We start from the raw sequence: 15,570 nt of genomic DNA, 5'->3' as shown, positions 1-15,570 counted from the left end.
GAAGAGCCCGGCTGCTGCAGCCCTTACTTCCGGTTTAGTGGCTGGTATGATGGAGAGGCTGAACTAGAGGTGTCCCTGCTGCAGTGGAGCAGCAGCAGCCGATGGATGGATGGATGGATGGATGAATGGATGGATGGAGCCGGCATCCAGTGAGGCCAAAGGTTTCCCGATCAGTGCGTTGTCCTACCTCAGTGGAGCCCTGATCTCCTGGGTAGCAGTGCTGGACTCCACAAGGCCTGTACCTATACAGACAAGACAACGGATCCAGGCAGCGGCAAGGTGGAAAAAACTCCGGGTCCCGGATTCCCCACGGCACCAATGTACCAGGCTACACCAGACCACACGGCATGCCTTCAGGGGGGAAAACAAGGTGAATTGGTAGGAAAAAGGGAAGAAAAACAAGAAAAAGCCATAATCCTGTGGCCATGGCAGCTGTACAGCTGTAATGCACATTGCCCAGTACTGCTTGAGGTAGACTGCTGGGAGGTAGAAGTAATAAGGTACTTCAGTTCACACAAACTGGTGCAACATGAGGTAGACTGCTATAAAGTTGCAGTGCACCTATTGGCAGTAATAAGGTACTGCAAACCGCCTGGTGTAGTGTGAGGTAGACTGTTGGAAGGTAGCCCAAAAATGGGGGTTATTAGTTGCCCACCATTGGGGGGGGGGGTATTACTTCCCTCCTGGAGGGGTTATTAGTTCCCCAGTAGAGGAGGGTTCTATGTGAGAAAAGGGTTAGGTTGGGATGCATTTTTTGATACAAATACATTGAACTCAATGGTTAGGTTGCACTTTCTGATAGCTATAAGTATAAATGATTGCAACCTGTGCAAAATATTATAAAGTTGCAAACATTTTCACCACACCCCTATTGGCAGTAATAAGGTACTGCAAACAGCCTGGTGCAGGTGAGGAAGACTGTTATAAGGATCAGTAGTGCCCCTATTGGCAGTAATGAGGTACTGCAAACAGCCTGGTGCAGCGTGAGGTGAATTCTAGGTGTACTAGCACCCCTATTGGCAGCAATGAGGTACGGTGTGGTGCAGTAAGCTAGGCGAGGAAAGATGGAGTAGCGCTCCCAGCGGCAGGAATAACGGTAATAATACGCGAAGCCGGGTACGCTGCTGAGATGAGCAATGCATTGATACCAGGTGGGCGGATCGCAGCCCCGTGCTGTTTGTTATTGTTGTGACGCTGTCAGAAGAGCCCAGTGACGTCACGCACTGGACACACCGCCCGCCTCAGTGCAGAGTGCGCGGCCGACATCCCCCTCCATCCAGCCGCGTGATTCGAGAGCTGGGGGCGCGCTTTGTGTGAGGCGCGCCGCCGTGCGCAGTGACTGGAGCTCGGGGCCGCGCTCGGCTGTGTCTGGTAATCAGTCCTGTGGTGCTGCACAGATAAGCGAGAGGAGAGAGTGGGGTACAGCGGACCCCCGGACATGCAGCCGCCCCCGCCTAGGCTGAGGAGCAGCAGGAGGAGGAGATGAGGCTCCGCAATGGCACTTTCCTGACTCTGCTCGCCTTCTGCTTCTGCATCTTCCTCTCCCTGTCCTGGTACACGGCGTTCAGCGGGCAGAAAGGTGAGTGCACCCCCCTCCTCCTTCCCCCACCCCCAGGTGATAGCTGCCTCAGAGGAGGGCATACCCTGATGATTCCATGTCCTGTGTGGTGGGCACTGCCACTCTCTGCCTCCTGGCATGATGGGCAGCCTTGCTGGGCATCCCTCAGTGTGGGCACTGCCACTCTCTGCCTCCTGGCATGATGGGCAGCCTTGCTGGGCGTCCCTCTGTTTGGGCACTGCCACCCTCTGTCTCTTGGCATGATGGGCAGCCTTGCTGGGCATTCCTCTGTGTGGGCACTGCCACTCTGCCTCCTGGTATGATGGGCAACCTTGCTGGGCATCTCTCTGTGTGGGCACTGCCACTCTGTCTCTTGGCAGGATGGGCAGCCTTGCTGGGCATTCCTCTGTGTGGGCACTGCCACTCTGCCTCCTGGTATGATGGGCAGCCTTGCTGGGCATTCCTCTGTGTGGGCACTGCCAGTCTGCCTCCTGGCAGGATGGGCAGCCTTGCTGGACTGTGTGGTGGGCACTGCCACTCTCTGCCTCCTGGTATGATGGGCAGCCTTGCTGGGCATTCCTCTGTGTGGGCACTGCCACTCTGCCTCCTGGCAGGATGGGCAGCCTTGCTGGACTGTGTGGTGGGCACTGCCACTCTCTGCCTCCTGGTATGATGGGCAGCCTTGCTGGGCATTCCTCTGTGTGGGCACTGCCACTCTGCCTCCTGGAAGGATGGGCAGCCTTGCTGGACTGTGTGGTGGACACTGCCACTCTGCCTCCTGGTATGATGGGCAGCCTTGTTGGGCATCCCTCTGTGTGGTGGGCACTGCCACTCTGCCTCCTGGCATGATAGGCAGCCTTGCTGAGCATCTCTCTGTGTGGGCACTGCCACTCTGTCTCCTGGCATGATCGGCTGCCTTGCTGGGCATTCCTCTGTGGTGGGCACTGCCACTTTCTGCCTCCTGGCATGATAGGCAGCCTTGCTGGGCATCCCTCTGTGTGGGCACTGCCACCCTCTGTCTCTTGGCATGATGGGCAGCTGTGCTGGGCATCCCTGTGGGTGGTGGACGCTCTCTCCCTCCTGGAATGATGGACAGCCTTGCTGGGCATTCCATTTTCTTTGTGTGTTGGGCACTCTCTCCCTCCCGGCATGATGGGTGCCCTCTGTGTGGTGGGAACTGTCTCCTTCCAGGCATGATGAGCAGCCTTGCAGGGCATTCCTAAGTTTCAGTTGGCATGATTGGCAGCGGTGACAGCAGGTATTCCTGGGCTGACAGCATGCTGAGCTCTCTGTCACTTGAGTTCTGCCCAGGTGCTGACTTTGTTTGGCTGACTGGCAGGAGGGATATGTATTGCCAGGCTGTGTTATTGCCTTGTGTTTGCTAAAGCAACCTCCCAGTACAGTATTTTTTCTTTGTCATAGAGAACACCTTCACTGAGTTTTCTATTCTTATTATTATTATGCTGTGACTGCTTGGTAAGATTGGCAATATCATTGAGAATCCTTATAGAGGCTTATGCCCCTTGCTATCATTTGGAAGGTGGCAAGGCTTTCCATGCAAAATATTGTTGTCCAGTTATCCCTTCTTGATCATGTTGGCATCAGTGGTAGAAATTCGAGTTGTTGGCAGGGTTGTGTTAAGGAATTTCGTTGTAAAGGCTCTGGGGGTGACTTTCTTGGCGCTAGTCTACTTGAGGTGACCCAGCAGCAGGAAACCCTATCGGGAAATTCCACTAATGTGATTGGGTGGACAGCACCCTTTTGACCTCCTAGGTTTCAGATAGGTTGCAGTCATAACTACACTCACACTATTAGGCCAATTACAACGCTTTACGTTGTAGAGGGTGCTGTGATTTGAGAACTTTTCCTTATGAGGTTTGCCCCTGGGTCACCTCAAGTACACTAGTGCCACTTTCTTTGGCAAGGTTGTGGTAATGACTCTTCTTGACAAGGCTATGGTGGTGACTTTCTGTGGCAAGGTTATGTAGATGACTTCCATTGGGGTGAGTCTACTTTAGGGGATCCAGCTTGAAACCTCATAGGGAACAATTAATTATAGCACCCTCTACAGCATGAAGCGTTGTGATTGGCCGAATAGTGTGAGCGTAGTTTACTACAACCATCTAAAACCTTGAAGTTTTGAGTGAATGACATCCACCCAATCACATTAGCGTAATTTCCCTATAAGGTTTCCTGCTGAGTCCTCTTAAATAGACTAGTTCCCTTTCCTTTGCTAGGCTGTGGTAAAGACTACCCAAGGTTGTGATTTCAATTTGTCACATGTGATTTTGAGGTAGCCCAAGATTTCGTTGCTAGCATATGATGGGCAGCATCATTTCTTGATTAATAGATTGGCATACTTCAAAGAGAAACTGAAGCGGAAAAAAATATGATTGGTATATGTAGTACAGCTAAGAAATAAAACATTAGCAGCAGAGACATAAGTCTAATATTGTTTCCAGTACAGGAAGAGTTAAGAAACTCCAGTTTTTATCTATGCAAAAGAGCCATTGAGCTCCACGACTTTCAAAGTCGCAGAGAGCTCTGTCTTCTGAAGCTTGTTATCTCAACTGTCAGTCACTGAATTGTTTTTCCTCCCCAGAGGACAGGCCAATAGTTCACTGGCCTGCTCTGTAAAATCATTTAGAATGCTGAGTAGTGTGTAAACTGCAAATATTAGAGAATGATGCAATGTTATAAAAAACACTGTGTAACTGTAAATAAAAATATGAGAGTATTTTCTTTGCTACTAAAGTTCTAGTAATTATCCGTACTACTCAACCAATTCATTATATCATAATTTTTTTTTCCCGCTTCAGTGTCTCTTTAACAAGTTTGTCGGTAGGCAGAAGTTTTGGCATCCCCTGGCATGGCACACAGTCATTCCGATACTAGAGTTCTGGTCATGCCCTGGCATGCATTACAGCTGCTGTATGTGTTACAGGCTTCTGCCCTTGGCATCCCTGGGGATGCTTGACTGTACAATTGGATATAAAAATTGTGCTTGTGGTACCCCCTGGCATGATTGCTATGAGTGATGTGCCCACGTTGTGATGTTGTCAGCCCTGTCATAAAGAATTGTCACGTCCTAAATTTCAGAAAAATTACAAGAATGGCAGCCCCTGGCATGACTGGCTTGCCTGCTGGGGTACTAGTTTTATAGTGCTGTCAGTTTTCGACGTGACTAAGAAGAGTGATGGGTGAAATCAGGTTTTGATGTTGGCATTTTTGTCTTAAGTTATGACATGAGTGTTTGGCATTTCCAGAATGTATTACACTGTGTTTGTGACAGCATGGGGGGATTTATAGAGCTTACCATTCTGCTGTAGTATGATGGGTACAGCGGCTTTGGTCAAATGGGTTTCTCTAGGCTATTATTTTAAGTGACTGTCTAGATTGTTAGATTGTGCATGCTGTGCTCTTCCTCTGCGGCAGGCTAGAATGCAGTACTAATGAAAACTTAAAACTGACCCTGTCACTTTTTGGTATAAATAGAAAAAGTAGTTTTAGATTTCTGAAATGAGAAAAAATACACACACACTCACAATCACACACACACACATAGGTTAATACTGGGAGGCTGAACTAGGGCTTTACAGCACACCTGAATTGGACCAAAAAAAAAGTAGATTTCTAGTTACCTTGGTCTTCTTCCAGCCCCATTATGCTTTCAGGCCTTTCCATAAATCCCCTCTGTTGTGTTGCTGCCCCCTCCGCAAGATCTGTGACTAGAACTCCAGTTGGATGCGCAGTCCTGTCCGCGCGCCTCCTAGATCAGGCTTTCATCGGCGGGAGCATTGTATGCATGCGTGGTACAATCCTTTTGAGGACTGTGCATGTGCAGAACGCTCCCGGGAGCACGATCCAGAAGGTGTGCAGATGGGTTCGTACATTAGTAGCAGCCTGGAACTGGATCTTTTGGAGGGGACAGTGGCACAATACCCAGAGGACATTAAGGAACCAGAAAGACTATGGACGGGGGGCTGGAATAAGTTCCAGGTAAGTAAAATTCAATTCTTGTGGTCCAATTCAGTTGTGCTTTAAATTATGGAAAATAACTCCACTTCTATTATATTTATTTACCTTACCCAATCAGACCTGACATAAGGCGCATCCATTTTCTATCCACTAGAAGAAAAATTTAAATTGTTTTTTTGCAGCAGTGGCTGTTATTGCTGTTTAGGCTACTTTTTGCACTGACATGATACGCTGTGTTGTACCAGAGATTGTTTTGCGCACTGTAATGTAGTGCGATTCAAAGTCTATGAACAGTTCACAGCTCATCAGTTACAAGGCAATGCCAAGGGATTCCAGAACATGCAGTGCGTTGCTAGAATTGTGCAGTGCTACTCAATGAAGATGCACATTAATCAGTTGCTTCTGTGCCTGTGTTACATTACAGTACTACGCACCTCCTCAAATGTTGTTTTTGGTTGTGTTGTGTTGTGTTGTGTAATAACGCACACACAATGCAGCGCCACACTTTTAGCCTATGTACAAGAAGACCAAACACATGAATCTGAAATGTTTCACTATGAGAGAGAGGTAGAGTGAAAGGGTCCCTATAGGTGCTAAAATCTTTGCAGACTCCATGCACTCTGCAATATAATCAATGTATGTTTTGTAAGAGTGCAGTTATATTTCATGTTGATGCTTTTTATTGTATGGTAGTCTTTCATTCTATATTACTGGATTTAAAATCGTCTTGTAAGCTACATATCCTCCGGGAGATCATGGCCAGATGGATCGGGGTCCCCGCTGACGAGCGATCATTTCTCCCACAAATCTGGCCGAATCTGCAATCGTCGTTTGCGGCAGTGGAAACAAACAATCGATCGTTTACACGATTGCTGCAAAACCGACGCAAGTCGTTGAGGATTGGAACGACTCAATCGGATATGTCGGTCATTCAAAAACAAACGATTGCCATAGGTTTCGTACATCGTTTAACAAATTTTTGTTAAACAATGTTGCGCGATATTGCGAAAAAAATGTTGTCGTGCAAAATCGTTCACAAAAAAATCATTTAGTGGGTGTGGGTCTTAAAGTGACCTCGAGGTAAAAGTAAACTGAGGAAATAAACAACAATTATATTTATCCTCCTACTCCTAAAAATGACTTTTTAATCCCATTGTTTTCTTTTATATTTAAACATTTACAAAGTGGGTTGAATGTTTTACGGTCTGTAATCAGTGGCAGCCTATTCAGTGTCCCAGAGTAGAAAAAGGTCAATAGTTCATGTATTTTATCTCTCCCTGACCTCAGAAGTTGTATTCTGCCAGGAAAACTTTTATGGCTGTAATTTGCATATCAATGATGTTTAGTATGTTCCCGACAAGCTACCGACAAGTTAGAAGCTGTCACTTCCATGCCAAGAAATTAACTCTTTCAGGTGGCAAAATAAAACAAGTAAAACAGCCTGGTTATTACCTCCCTGGCGTTACGCAGTTTCCATGACTGCGTCCGCGGGAGGATTTTTGCCCATAAAATTTTAATTATACCTTTCAGCTAGCACTGCGCTAGCTAAGTATGCCCTCCAAGTGGCTCCGGTTCCCTCTGATGCCCCCGGTCGCTGCTGGTAATATTTACCCGTCCGCGATCCCGCGAGAGCCGCAGCTTCTCCAAGCAGCTTCACTGTCGCTATGGCAACGATCGGACATGACGTCATGATGTCATGCGCAGTCCTGATCCTCCCCATAGCGAAGCCGGGAGCTGATTGGGAGGCTGCGCCGTCGCGGGATCCCTGGGGGGGTATGTATTTCGGAGGTGATCAGAGGGGACTGGAGCCATTTGGGGAGCATACTTAGCTAGTGAAGTGCTAGCTGAAAGGTATAATTAACACTTTATGTGTAAAAATCCTCCCAGGACCATGTGATCCCCTGCGGCGGCTAGCCCGATACTGTGTCGGGTATACCGCCAGGGAGGTTAAAGAGAACCCGAGGTGGTTTTGAAGAATATTATCTGCATACAGAGGCTGGATCTGCCTATACAGCCCAGCCTCTGTTTCTATCCCAAACCCTCCTAAGGTCCCCCTGCACTCTGCAATCCCTCATAAATCACAGCCATGCTGCTGACAAACAGCTTGTCAGAGCTGGCTGTGTTTATCTCTATAGTGTCAGTCTGCTGCTCTCCCCGCCTCCTGCAGAACTCCAGTCCCCGCCTGCATCCCTTCCCTCCCTGCTGATTGGAGGGAAGGGACGGGGGCAGAGACCGGAGCTATGCAGGAGGCGGGGGAGCAGCTGAGACTGACACTACAGATGTAAACACAGCCTCACAGCACGGCTGTGATTTATGAGGGATTGCAGAGTGCAGGGGGACCTTAGGGGGGTTTGGGATAGCAACAGAGGCTGGGCTGTATAGGCAGATCCAGCCTCTGTATGCAGATAACAGTCTTTAAACACACCTCGGGTTCTCTTTAATATGTTTGTACTGTATATATCTTTATCTCATCATGTCGCATATCACCTCGGGTACCCTTTAAGTCAACCAACATCCAGATTTCAAAATGTTCACTTGTATAGGATTTGGACTTTGCACAGTCCCAGCACTGTATGGCCGTGGTTCTTGTTTAATCTGTAGCTTGACCCTGCGTGACAGTGTCCCGTGTTTAATTTTGACATATGCCTGTGGTTTATTTATATTCTCGGTTGCTTCCAGCCCGTTCATTTGCAGACTTGTCTGAATATGTGGATTAATATTTAAACAACAACCCATTTGCCTTTTATATCAATGCAGTCAGCCTTGTTCTGCCTATGAGATGAGAGCCTTGCTTTTCTCACTTCACTTCTTTGTGGCTATGTGTAAATGTTATTTAAATATAATCTGATGTAAACTTCTCTGTATAAGACCTGCTTTAGCTCTTAATGATGCAAGTGTAAAGGGAAAGGTGTTGCGACGGTGCATTATTATGCATTGTTTCCTCCGTTGTTATTCACGAAAACCTTTTTTTTTTTTTTTTTTTTTTGCGCCAACTCCCCACTTTATAAAGCAAGCCTGAATTGAAAATAAAGTAACAAAAACTTATATTATGGATTGTACATGTAGTACAGATAATGAATAGAACATTAGTAGCAAAGAAAGGTTTAAAATTTTAATTTTCAGTTATACAGCTTTTATTTTATAACATTGCATTATTGTGCCACAGTTACAGTTTTAAAATCACACTCTGTATTCTTATAACTATAAAACAGAGCAGAGCTAATGACCCTTTGAAGTTTCCTGCAGTAAAACCTTATCAGAAGCGGTCTCTCACTGTGTCTTGGCTTTTCCGAAGGGCTTCCGAAAACGGGACTGAATTCGACCTAGTGGGTCGATAGCTCAGAGAAGCTCTTTAGGAATAGATAACTGAAGGATTTTTTTTTTATTCTTCCTGTACTGTAAGGCTGCTTTCACAGTGGGACGTTACAGGCGCAGGTTAGAGCAGCCTGTAACGCAGCCCAACTCACAGCAATGAAAAATCAATGGGCTGTTCACAGTGCCCACGTTGCGTTACATTGTAACGCAAGACATCAAGAGAAAGTACTGCATGCAGTACGTTATACGCGCTAAGCCGTGTTAGACTGCTTGCACATGCTCAGTAATGTTGGGCAGGAGGGGAGAGCGGCCAGGGACATGGCTAATTAATATTCACTGAACTTCGTGACGTGTGCAGTGTTTACTTCCTGGAGCGGCCGCTCTGTGCGGCGATTGGCTGGCGGGACCATGTGATGCCGCATGCGTCCAAGAGTACGCATCACGAACGCCAGAGTGAGCTGCACAACGCGGCTCGCTCTAACTTCCACATCCAACACCACCATGCGCTGCGTTAGGGGCACGTTATGCGACCTTAACGTCCCCTAAAACGCAACGTCCTGGTGGGAAAGTAGCCTAAAACAATATGGGACTTTTCTTTACTATTGATGTTCTATTTCTTAGCTGTACTACACATACAATTCATTATCTCATACGTTTATTTTCACTTCAGGATTGCTTTTATGCATGATTCAACCCAGTTGCTTTTTACCCCCATAGTTCAGGGTGTGACTTTTGGAGTTTTGATATTGTGACAGTTTCTACCTTGGAGTCTTGCTGGTCCTGCTCTACCCCACGGAGTCTCCTTGTTTTTGCTGCATTTTTCAAAATGTAAAAGATCACCAGGAAAATCAATACTGCTGATAATCAGGGATGGAATTTTCCATGGCATGGATTCACTAAAGTTGGCCACACACCACACAGGTTTTTTTTACATTTCTTTTTTCAAGAATTTCTCAATTTTTCAATTTTAATAACAATCAATTTTTCTGATTGCTTGTAACATTTTTAAAAAACTGACCAATGTGTAACACACTTTTTAACTTTTTCCTCAATCACCATATGGTAATCTTTAAAAAAAAGTGTGAAAAAAGTGCTTGGGACTGTAATTACTGTAAAATTGTTAGGTATATGGAAACTCAGTGTGACAGCAGAGCGAGCAGGTGCAGCGAGACGGACAGCAGCGGGAACGGAGAGAGTGAGCGGACAGCGGTGATTGAAATCTACGGCATGGCGTAAGCAGCCACAATTACTGTCATCCAGAAATGGTTAACCTATCGCCAAGAGAACTCCATTCACAGACATTGTGGGTAGTGAATGGAGGTAAGTGCCGGTGTGTGTAACACACCTGTTGGATGGCCACCTCCGAGATGGCTTGGTTGTCTACAGACTCCCACTAGTGGGAGTAGACAACCGACTAAATGGCCTGAAAGGACAATGCAGAGAAGTGTGATGCCTGCACACGCAACCACCAAGCCAGATAGATCCAGCGATGATCATATGATTGGTATGTAAGGTACACATACCTGCACCACCATATGCCCACACTTCTGAATGGCAATCAAGGGAGCACTTCTTTAACCTTTCTGGTGGGAGCTCAATGCAGAGTATAGCGAGCAGCAGGCATTTTTACTCACCTCCCGGGAGATCCAGATGTTAGTAGCCGTTCTCCTTCCTTTCCTCCGAGGCTCTGCTTCCCCCTGGTGAGATCGCCGTCAGTGATCTCACTATAGAGTTACAGCGCCACCCGAAGGTCGGAGGGAAAATTGCAGGGCTGGGGCTGCTGCTGGCTTTCTGGCGGCATGATTTTTTTTTTCTGATTTTAGGGTCTGAATGGAAAGAAAAGACTCTAAAATCTGGAAATAATCATACCGCCAGGGAGGTTAAAAGACACCTGAAGTGAGAGGAACATGGAGGCTGCCATATTTATTTCCTTTTAAACAACACCAGTTGACTGGCATCTTGCTGATCTTTTATGCATCAGTAGTGTATGTATCGCACACCTGAAACAAGCATGCAGCAAATGCAGTCAACTGGTGGTTGACTGGTGTCAAACGTGATCTGCATGCTTGCTCAGGGTCTATGGCTAAGAGTATTCGAGGCAGAGGATCACAGGGCAGCCAGGCAATGTGCATCGTTTAGAAGGAAAAAAACATGGCAGCCTCTCTATCCCTCTCACTTCAGTGTCCCTTTAAGATTATGCATTGGTGGAAAGGCTAGGGCAACACATCACGCAGTGAAGGGGTTAAGGCTGGGTAAATAAAATATATGTCAGAACAGGCTGCATTTCCTACATGTAGCTATAAATATCTTTTCCAACTCCGTCTGAAGCATCTATATTACTGGAATACATCACATATCTCTGAACTGCCTTTATACCATACAAAGCCTCAGACTTATTATTGTTATACATTTATATAGTGCTGACATTTTCCACAGCACTTTACATGGCATTCTGAACGATTCATGTCAAATAACTGTCTTTCAGAGGCGCTAACAGTCTAATGCCCCTAGCATAGTTACAGTCTAATGTCCCTATTACAGAATTGAATACATTTTGGCAATAGCTAATTAACCTACCATTATGCTTTCGCCCTACCTCTCAAGCCCGCTGTCTGGGTGTCACCCTGGACTCCGCACTCTCCTTCACTTCCCACATCCAAAACCTCACAAAGTCCTGCAACTTCCACCTTCGTAACATCTGTAAGATTCGCCCTTTCCTGACCTCTGCCACCACCAAACTCCTCATCCATGCCCTCATAATTTCCCGCCTTGACTACTGCAATGCCCTGCTGTCTGGTCTCCCTATGATCCGAACAGCCCCACTGCAGTCCATCATGAATGCGGCAGCAAGAATTATCCACTGCTCCCATCGCTCCACCACGGCAGATCCCCTCCTAGAATCTCTCCACTGGCTTCCTATCCAGTCCAGAATCAGATTCAAGATACTGTGTCTGACCTACAAATCTGTCCACAAAACCTGTCCAACCTACATTTCCGATCTTACTCAGAGGTACACACCTAGCCGCTCACTCCGCTCTTCCAATGAACTTCGCCTAACCGCCCCCCGCATCACCCAGTCCCATGCACGCCTCCAGGACTTCTCAAGAGCTGCGCCAACACTATGGAACTCCCTACCTCCACCCATTAGGGCAGCCCCCTCCTTCAACATCTTCAAGAAAGCCCTCAAAACTCACCTTTTCACTCTGGCCTACTACCCCTCACAAGTGCTCTAAACCTACAGCTGAACTCTGGTCCCCTACCATTCATGTCCTTACCTCTCCCTCTAGATTGTAAGCCTTTGGGCAGGGTCCTCCTCCTTTTGTGTCCTACCTGATCTGGCACCTCCATTACTGTGAACCCATGCTATGCATCTGAGTGAACATAACTTGCCTAATCTCCATGCTTCATCCAGTGACTGACTAAGCATTACCTTGTACTAATACTGTGCTGTGTGATCTGGTTTTCTTGTATTCCTGTATTGTCATATTGCTGTATGTCACCCCTAAATATTGTTTGTAACCTAAATTAATGTTCAGCGCTGCGTAATATGTTGGCGCTTTATAAATACAATAAATAAATAATAAATAAAACCATAGCACTGAGAGGTAAACACAGACATTCACTCCCAGTCTCTGGACTGGTAATTGGTTCTGAGACTTCAGCAATGCAAGATGAGAGTGTTAGTCCCGTAGATGAGAGTGTTAGTCCCGTAGATGAGAGTGTTAGTCCCGTAGATGAGAGTGTTAGTCCCGTAGATGAGAGTGTTAGTCCCGTAGATATGAGTGTTAGTCCCGTAGATGAGTGTTAGTCCCGTAGATGAGTGTTAGTCCCGTAGATGAGTGTTAGTCCCGTAGATGAGTGTTAGTCCCGTAGATGAGTGTTAGTCCCGTAGATGAGTGTTAGTCCCGTAGATGAGAGTATTAGTCCCGTAGATGAGAGTGTTAGTCCCGTAGATGAGTGTTAGTCCCGTAGATGAGAGTGTTAGTCCCGTAGATGAGAGTGTTAGTCTCGTAGATGAGAGTGTTAGTCCCGTAGATGAGAGTGTTAGTCCCGTAGATGAGAGTGTTAGTCCCGTAGATGAGAGTGTTAGTCCCGTAGATGAGAGTGTTAGTCCCGTAGATGAGCGTGTTAGTCCCGTAGATGAGTGTTAGTCCCATAGATGAGTGTTAGTCCCATAGATGAGTGTTAGTCCCATAGATGAGAGTGTTAGTCCCGTAGATGAGAGTGTTAGTCCCGTAGATGAGAGTGTTAGTCTCGTAGATGAGTGTTAGTCCCGTAGATGAGTGTTAGTCCCGTAGATGAGAGTGTTAGTCCCGTAGAGTTAATCCCATAGATGAGAGCGTTAGTCCCGTAGATGAGAGCGTTAGTCCCGTAGATGAGAGCGTTAGTCCCGTACGAGAGTGTTAGTCCCGTACATGAGTGTTAGTCGCTTAGTTGAGAGTGGTAGTCGCGTACATGCTGTGCCAACCAACACTCTAGATATTGGTGTCTATTATTCTAATACTGTAGATGAAATAAAGAAAAAAAAAGTCACATACACACCTATGTATTACATACTTACCCTCTCACTACATTTGTCCTTTAAGTTAGTGGTGGTTGTTTTTGGGGATAACTTTTTTTTTTTATCTCTGAGGATGGAATTTCAATCTGAGCATTTTATTGAGAAGACAGCTACTAGGGCACGCTCTATAGGCAGTTGCATTGTTAGGGAGTCTTGCCCAAGGTTTCCTTATTAAATAGGTGCTGGCTTACTGGATAGGAAGAGCAGAGATTCGTACCCAGGTCGTCTGTGTCAGAGTCAGAACTTTTCTCAAGTTATCATAATTCCATCTTTGCTATACAGAAAATAATCAAAATACGTATGTGGGCAGCAGGGTGGCATAGTGTTTAGCGATCTTGCCTTACAACGATGAGTCCCCAGTTTGAATCCCAGCCAGGGCATTATCTGCATGGAGTTTGTATTTTCTCCCCGTGCCTGTGTGAGTTTCCCCCGGGCACTCCTGTTTCCTCCCACATCCCAAAAACATACAAATAAGTTAATTGACGTCTCCCTAAATTGGCCCTAGTCTACGATACATACACTACACAATACATACATAGACATGTGACTATGGTAGGGATTAGATTGTAAGCTCCTCTGAGGGATAGTTAAGTGACAAGACCATATACTCTGTACAGCGCTGCAGAAGACGTCGGTGCTATATAAATACTAAATAATAATAATAATATGTACCTGAAAGTTAGTATTAAATCTGTTGTATAGTCAGTAAACAAAAAATGCATTGCTAAGGGAATTTCTTCTCTCTGTTATTCATTGAGAGCCTTCAGCAGAGGCAGCTGTTTCTCTCTGGGCCTTGTCATGCATCAGTGAGCCAGCTCCAGCCTCATTCACTGCTTGCGGTACCTGCCTCCGCATCTCTCCACCTTATTTTGTTATGGGTTTTTTTTCCACTTGTCAATATGTGCTTTATGCGGATCTGCTATTACCAAGAATGGAAAAGTACTAGAATAGCCACTGTATGTTAAATATATACCTTAGCATTCAAAGGTGTCTAGTCTTTTTTTTTTTTTTTATATATGCAGTGTACACATTATAATAATAATAATCGGAACATTTGTATAGCGCTTTTCTCCTGTCGGACTCAAAGCGCTCAAGAGCTGCAGCCACTGGGACGCGCTCAAGAGGCCACCCTGCAGTGTTAGGGAGTCTTGCCTTGAACTCCTTACTGAATAGGTACTTGACCTAGCCAGGATTCGAACCCTGGTCTCCCATGTCAAAGGCAGAGCCCTTAACCAGTACACTATCCAGCCACTGTACATTCACTTTTGTATTCCAGATCCCCCCCCCCCCCCCCCCCAAAAAAAAAAAAAACCCCAGGAAATATTTATTTTATTTATTGTATGTATAAACCACCAACATATTACGCAGCGCTGGACATTAGTTAAAGGGGAACTTCATCCTAAACAAACATACTGCCATTAAGTTACATTAGTTATGTTCATTAAAATAGATGGGTGATATAATCTCTTACCCACCCTGTTTTAAAAGAACAGGCAAATGTTTGTGATTTCATGGGGGCAGACATCTTTTTCATGGGGCAGCCATCTTTTTGGTTGAAAGGAGGTGACAGGGAGCATGAGACAAAGTTCCAACTGTCCTGTGTGCTGATCACCCTTCCCAGCTATGCGCGCTAGGCTTCAAATCTCAAATTCAAAAAAAATAAAAAAAATTGCACCAAAACAGCAGAACGAGAACAAAAACATCAGAAATCCAATCATGCTTTGCACACCATCAGGGGAAAAATGTTCTTCTGTGCAGCTAAAAATGAGGCTTGGATAAGAAAAACAAAGTTCTGATGTTGTGAAACTGTCCAAGCCTTTTCAGTGCTGCTGAGTAGATTTTTAGTCTGGAGGTTCACTTTACAGACAATATTTAGGGGTGACATACAGCAATAAGACAATACAGGAATACTTGCAAACCAGATCACGCAGCACAGTATGAGTACAAGGTAATGCTTAGTCTAGCCTTTCTCACCTTTTTACCCTGGAGGAACCCTGCAAATACGTTTTGGATCTCATGGAACCCCTGAATTTTTTTTTTGCAGGGGACTGTTTCTGTCACTACCCCCTTTTACAGTGCCCTTCATTCAAATGTCTCCTTATTCTGGTGCTTTTTATTAATGTGCTCATTATTATTCTGAATTTAAAGCTAATGGGAA

At 45.9% G+C, this 15,570-nt stretch overlaps 1 protein-coding gene across 2 annotated transcripts in view; it reads left to right on the top strand.

Moving 5' to 3' along the window:
- The first annotated feature begins 1,220 nt into the window (after nt 1-1,220).
- Nucleotides 1,221-15,570, top strand: part of MGAT4B (alpha-1,3-mannosyl-glycoprotein 4-beta-N-acetylglucosaminyltransferase B) — an 802,706-nt gene continuing 788,356 nt past the window's right edge. Inside the window, exon 1 of one of the 2 annotated variants that reach the window (XM_068278091.1) lies at nt 1,221-1,579. In XM_068278091.1, the coding sequence (XP_068134192.1) occupies nt 1,483-1,579 (97 nt within the window). In that variant the 5' untranslated portion in view covers nt 1,221-1,482. The remainder of the gene's footprint in view (nt 1,580-15,570) is intronic. The other variant, XM_068278092.1, reaches the window with a different exon arrangement.

This window comes from Hyperolius riggenbachi, chromosome 3 (genome assembly GCF_040937935.1).
Source record: "Hyperolius riggenbachi isolate aHypRig1 chromosome 3, aHypRig1.pri, whole genome shotgun sequence".
NCBI lineage: Eukaryota > Metazoa > Chordata > Amphibia > Anura > Hyperoliidae > Hyperolius > Hyperolius riggenbachi.
The sequence above is the reverse complement of the archived record's forward strand: the minus strand, read 5'-3'. Positions and strand labels throughout refer to the sequence as shown.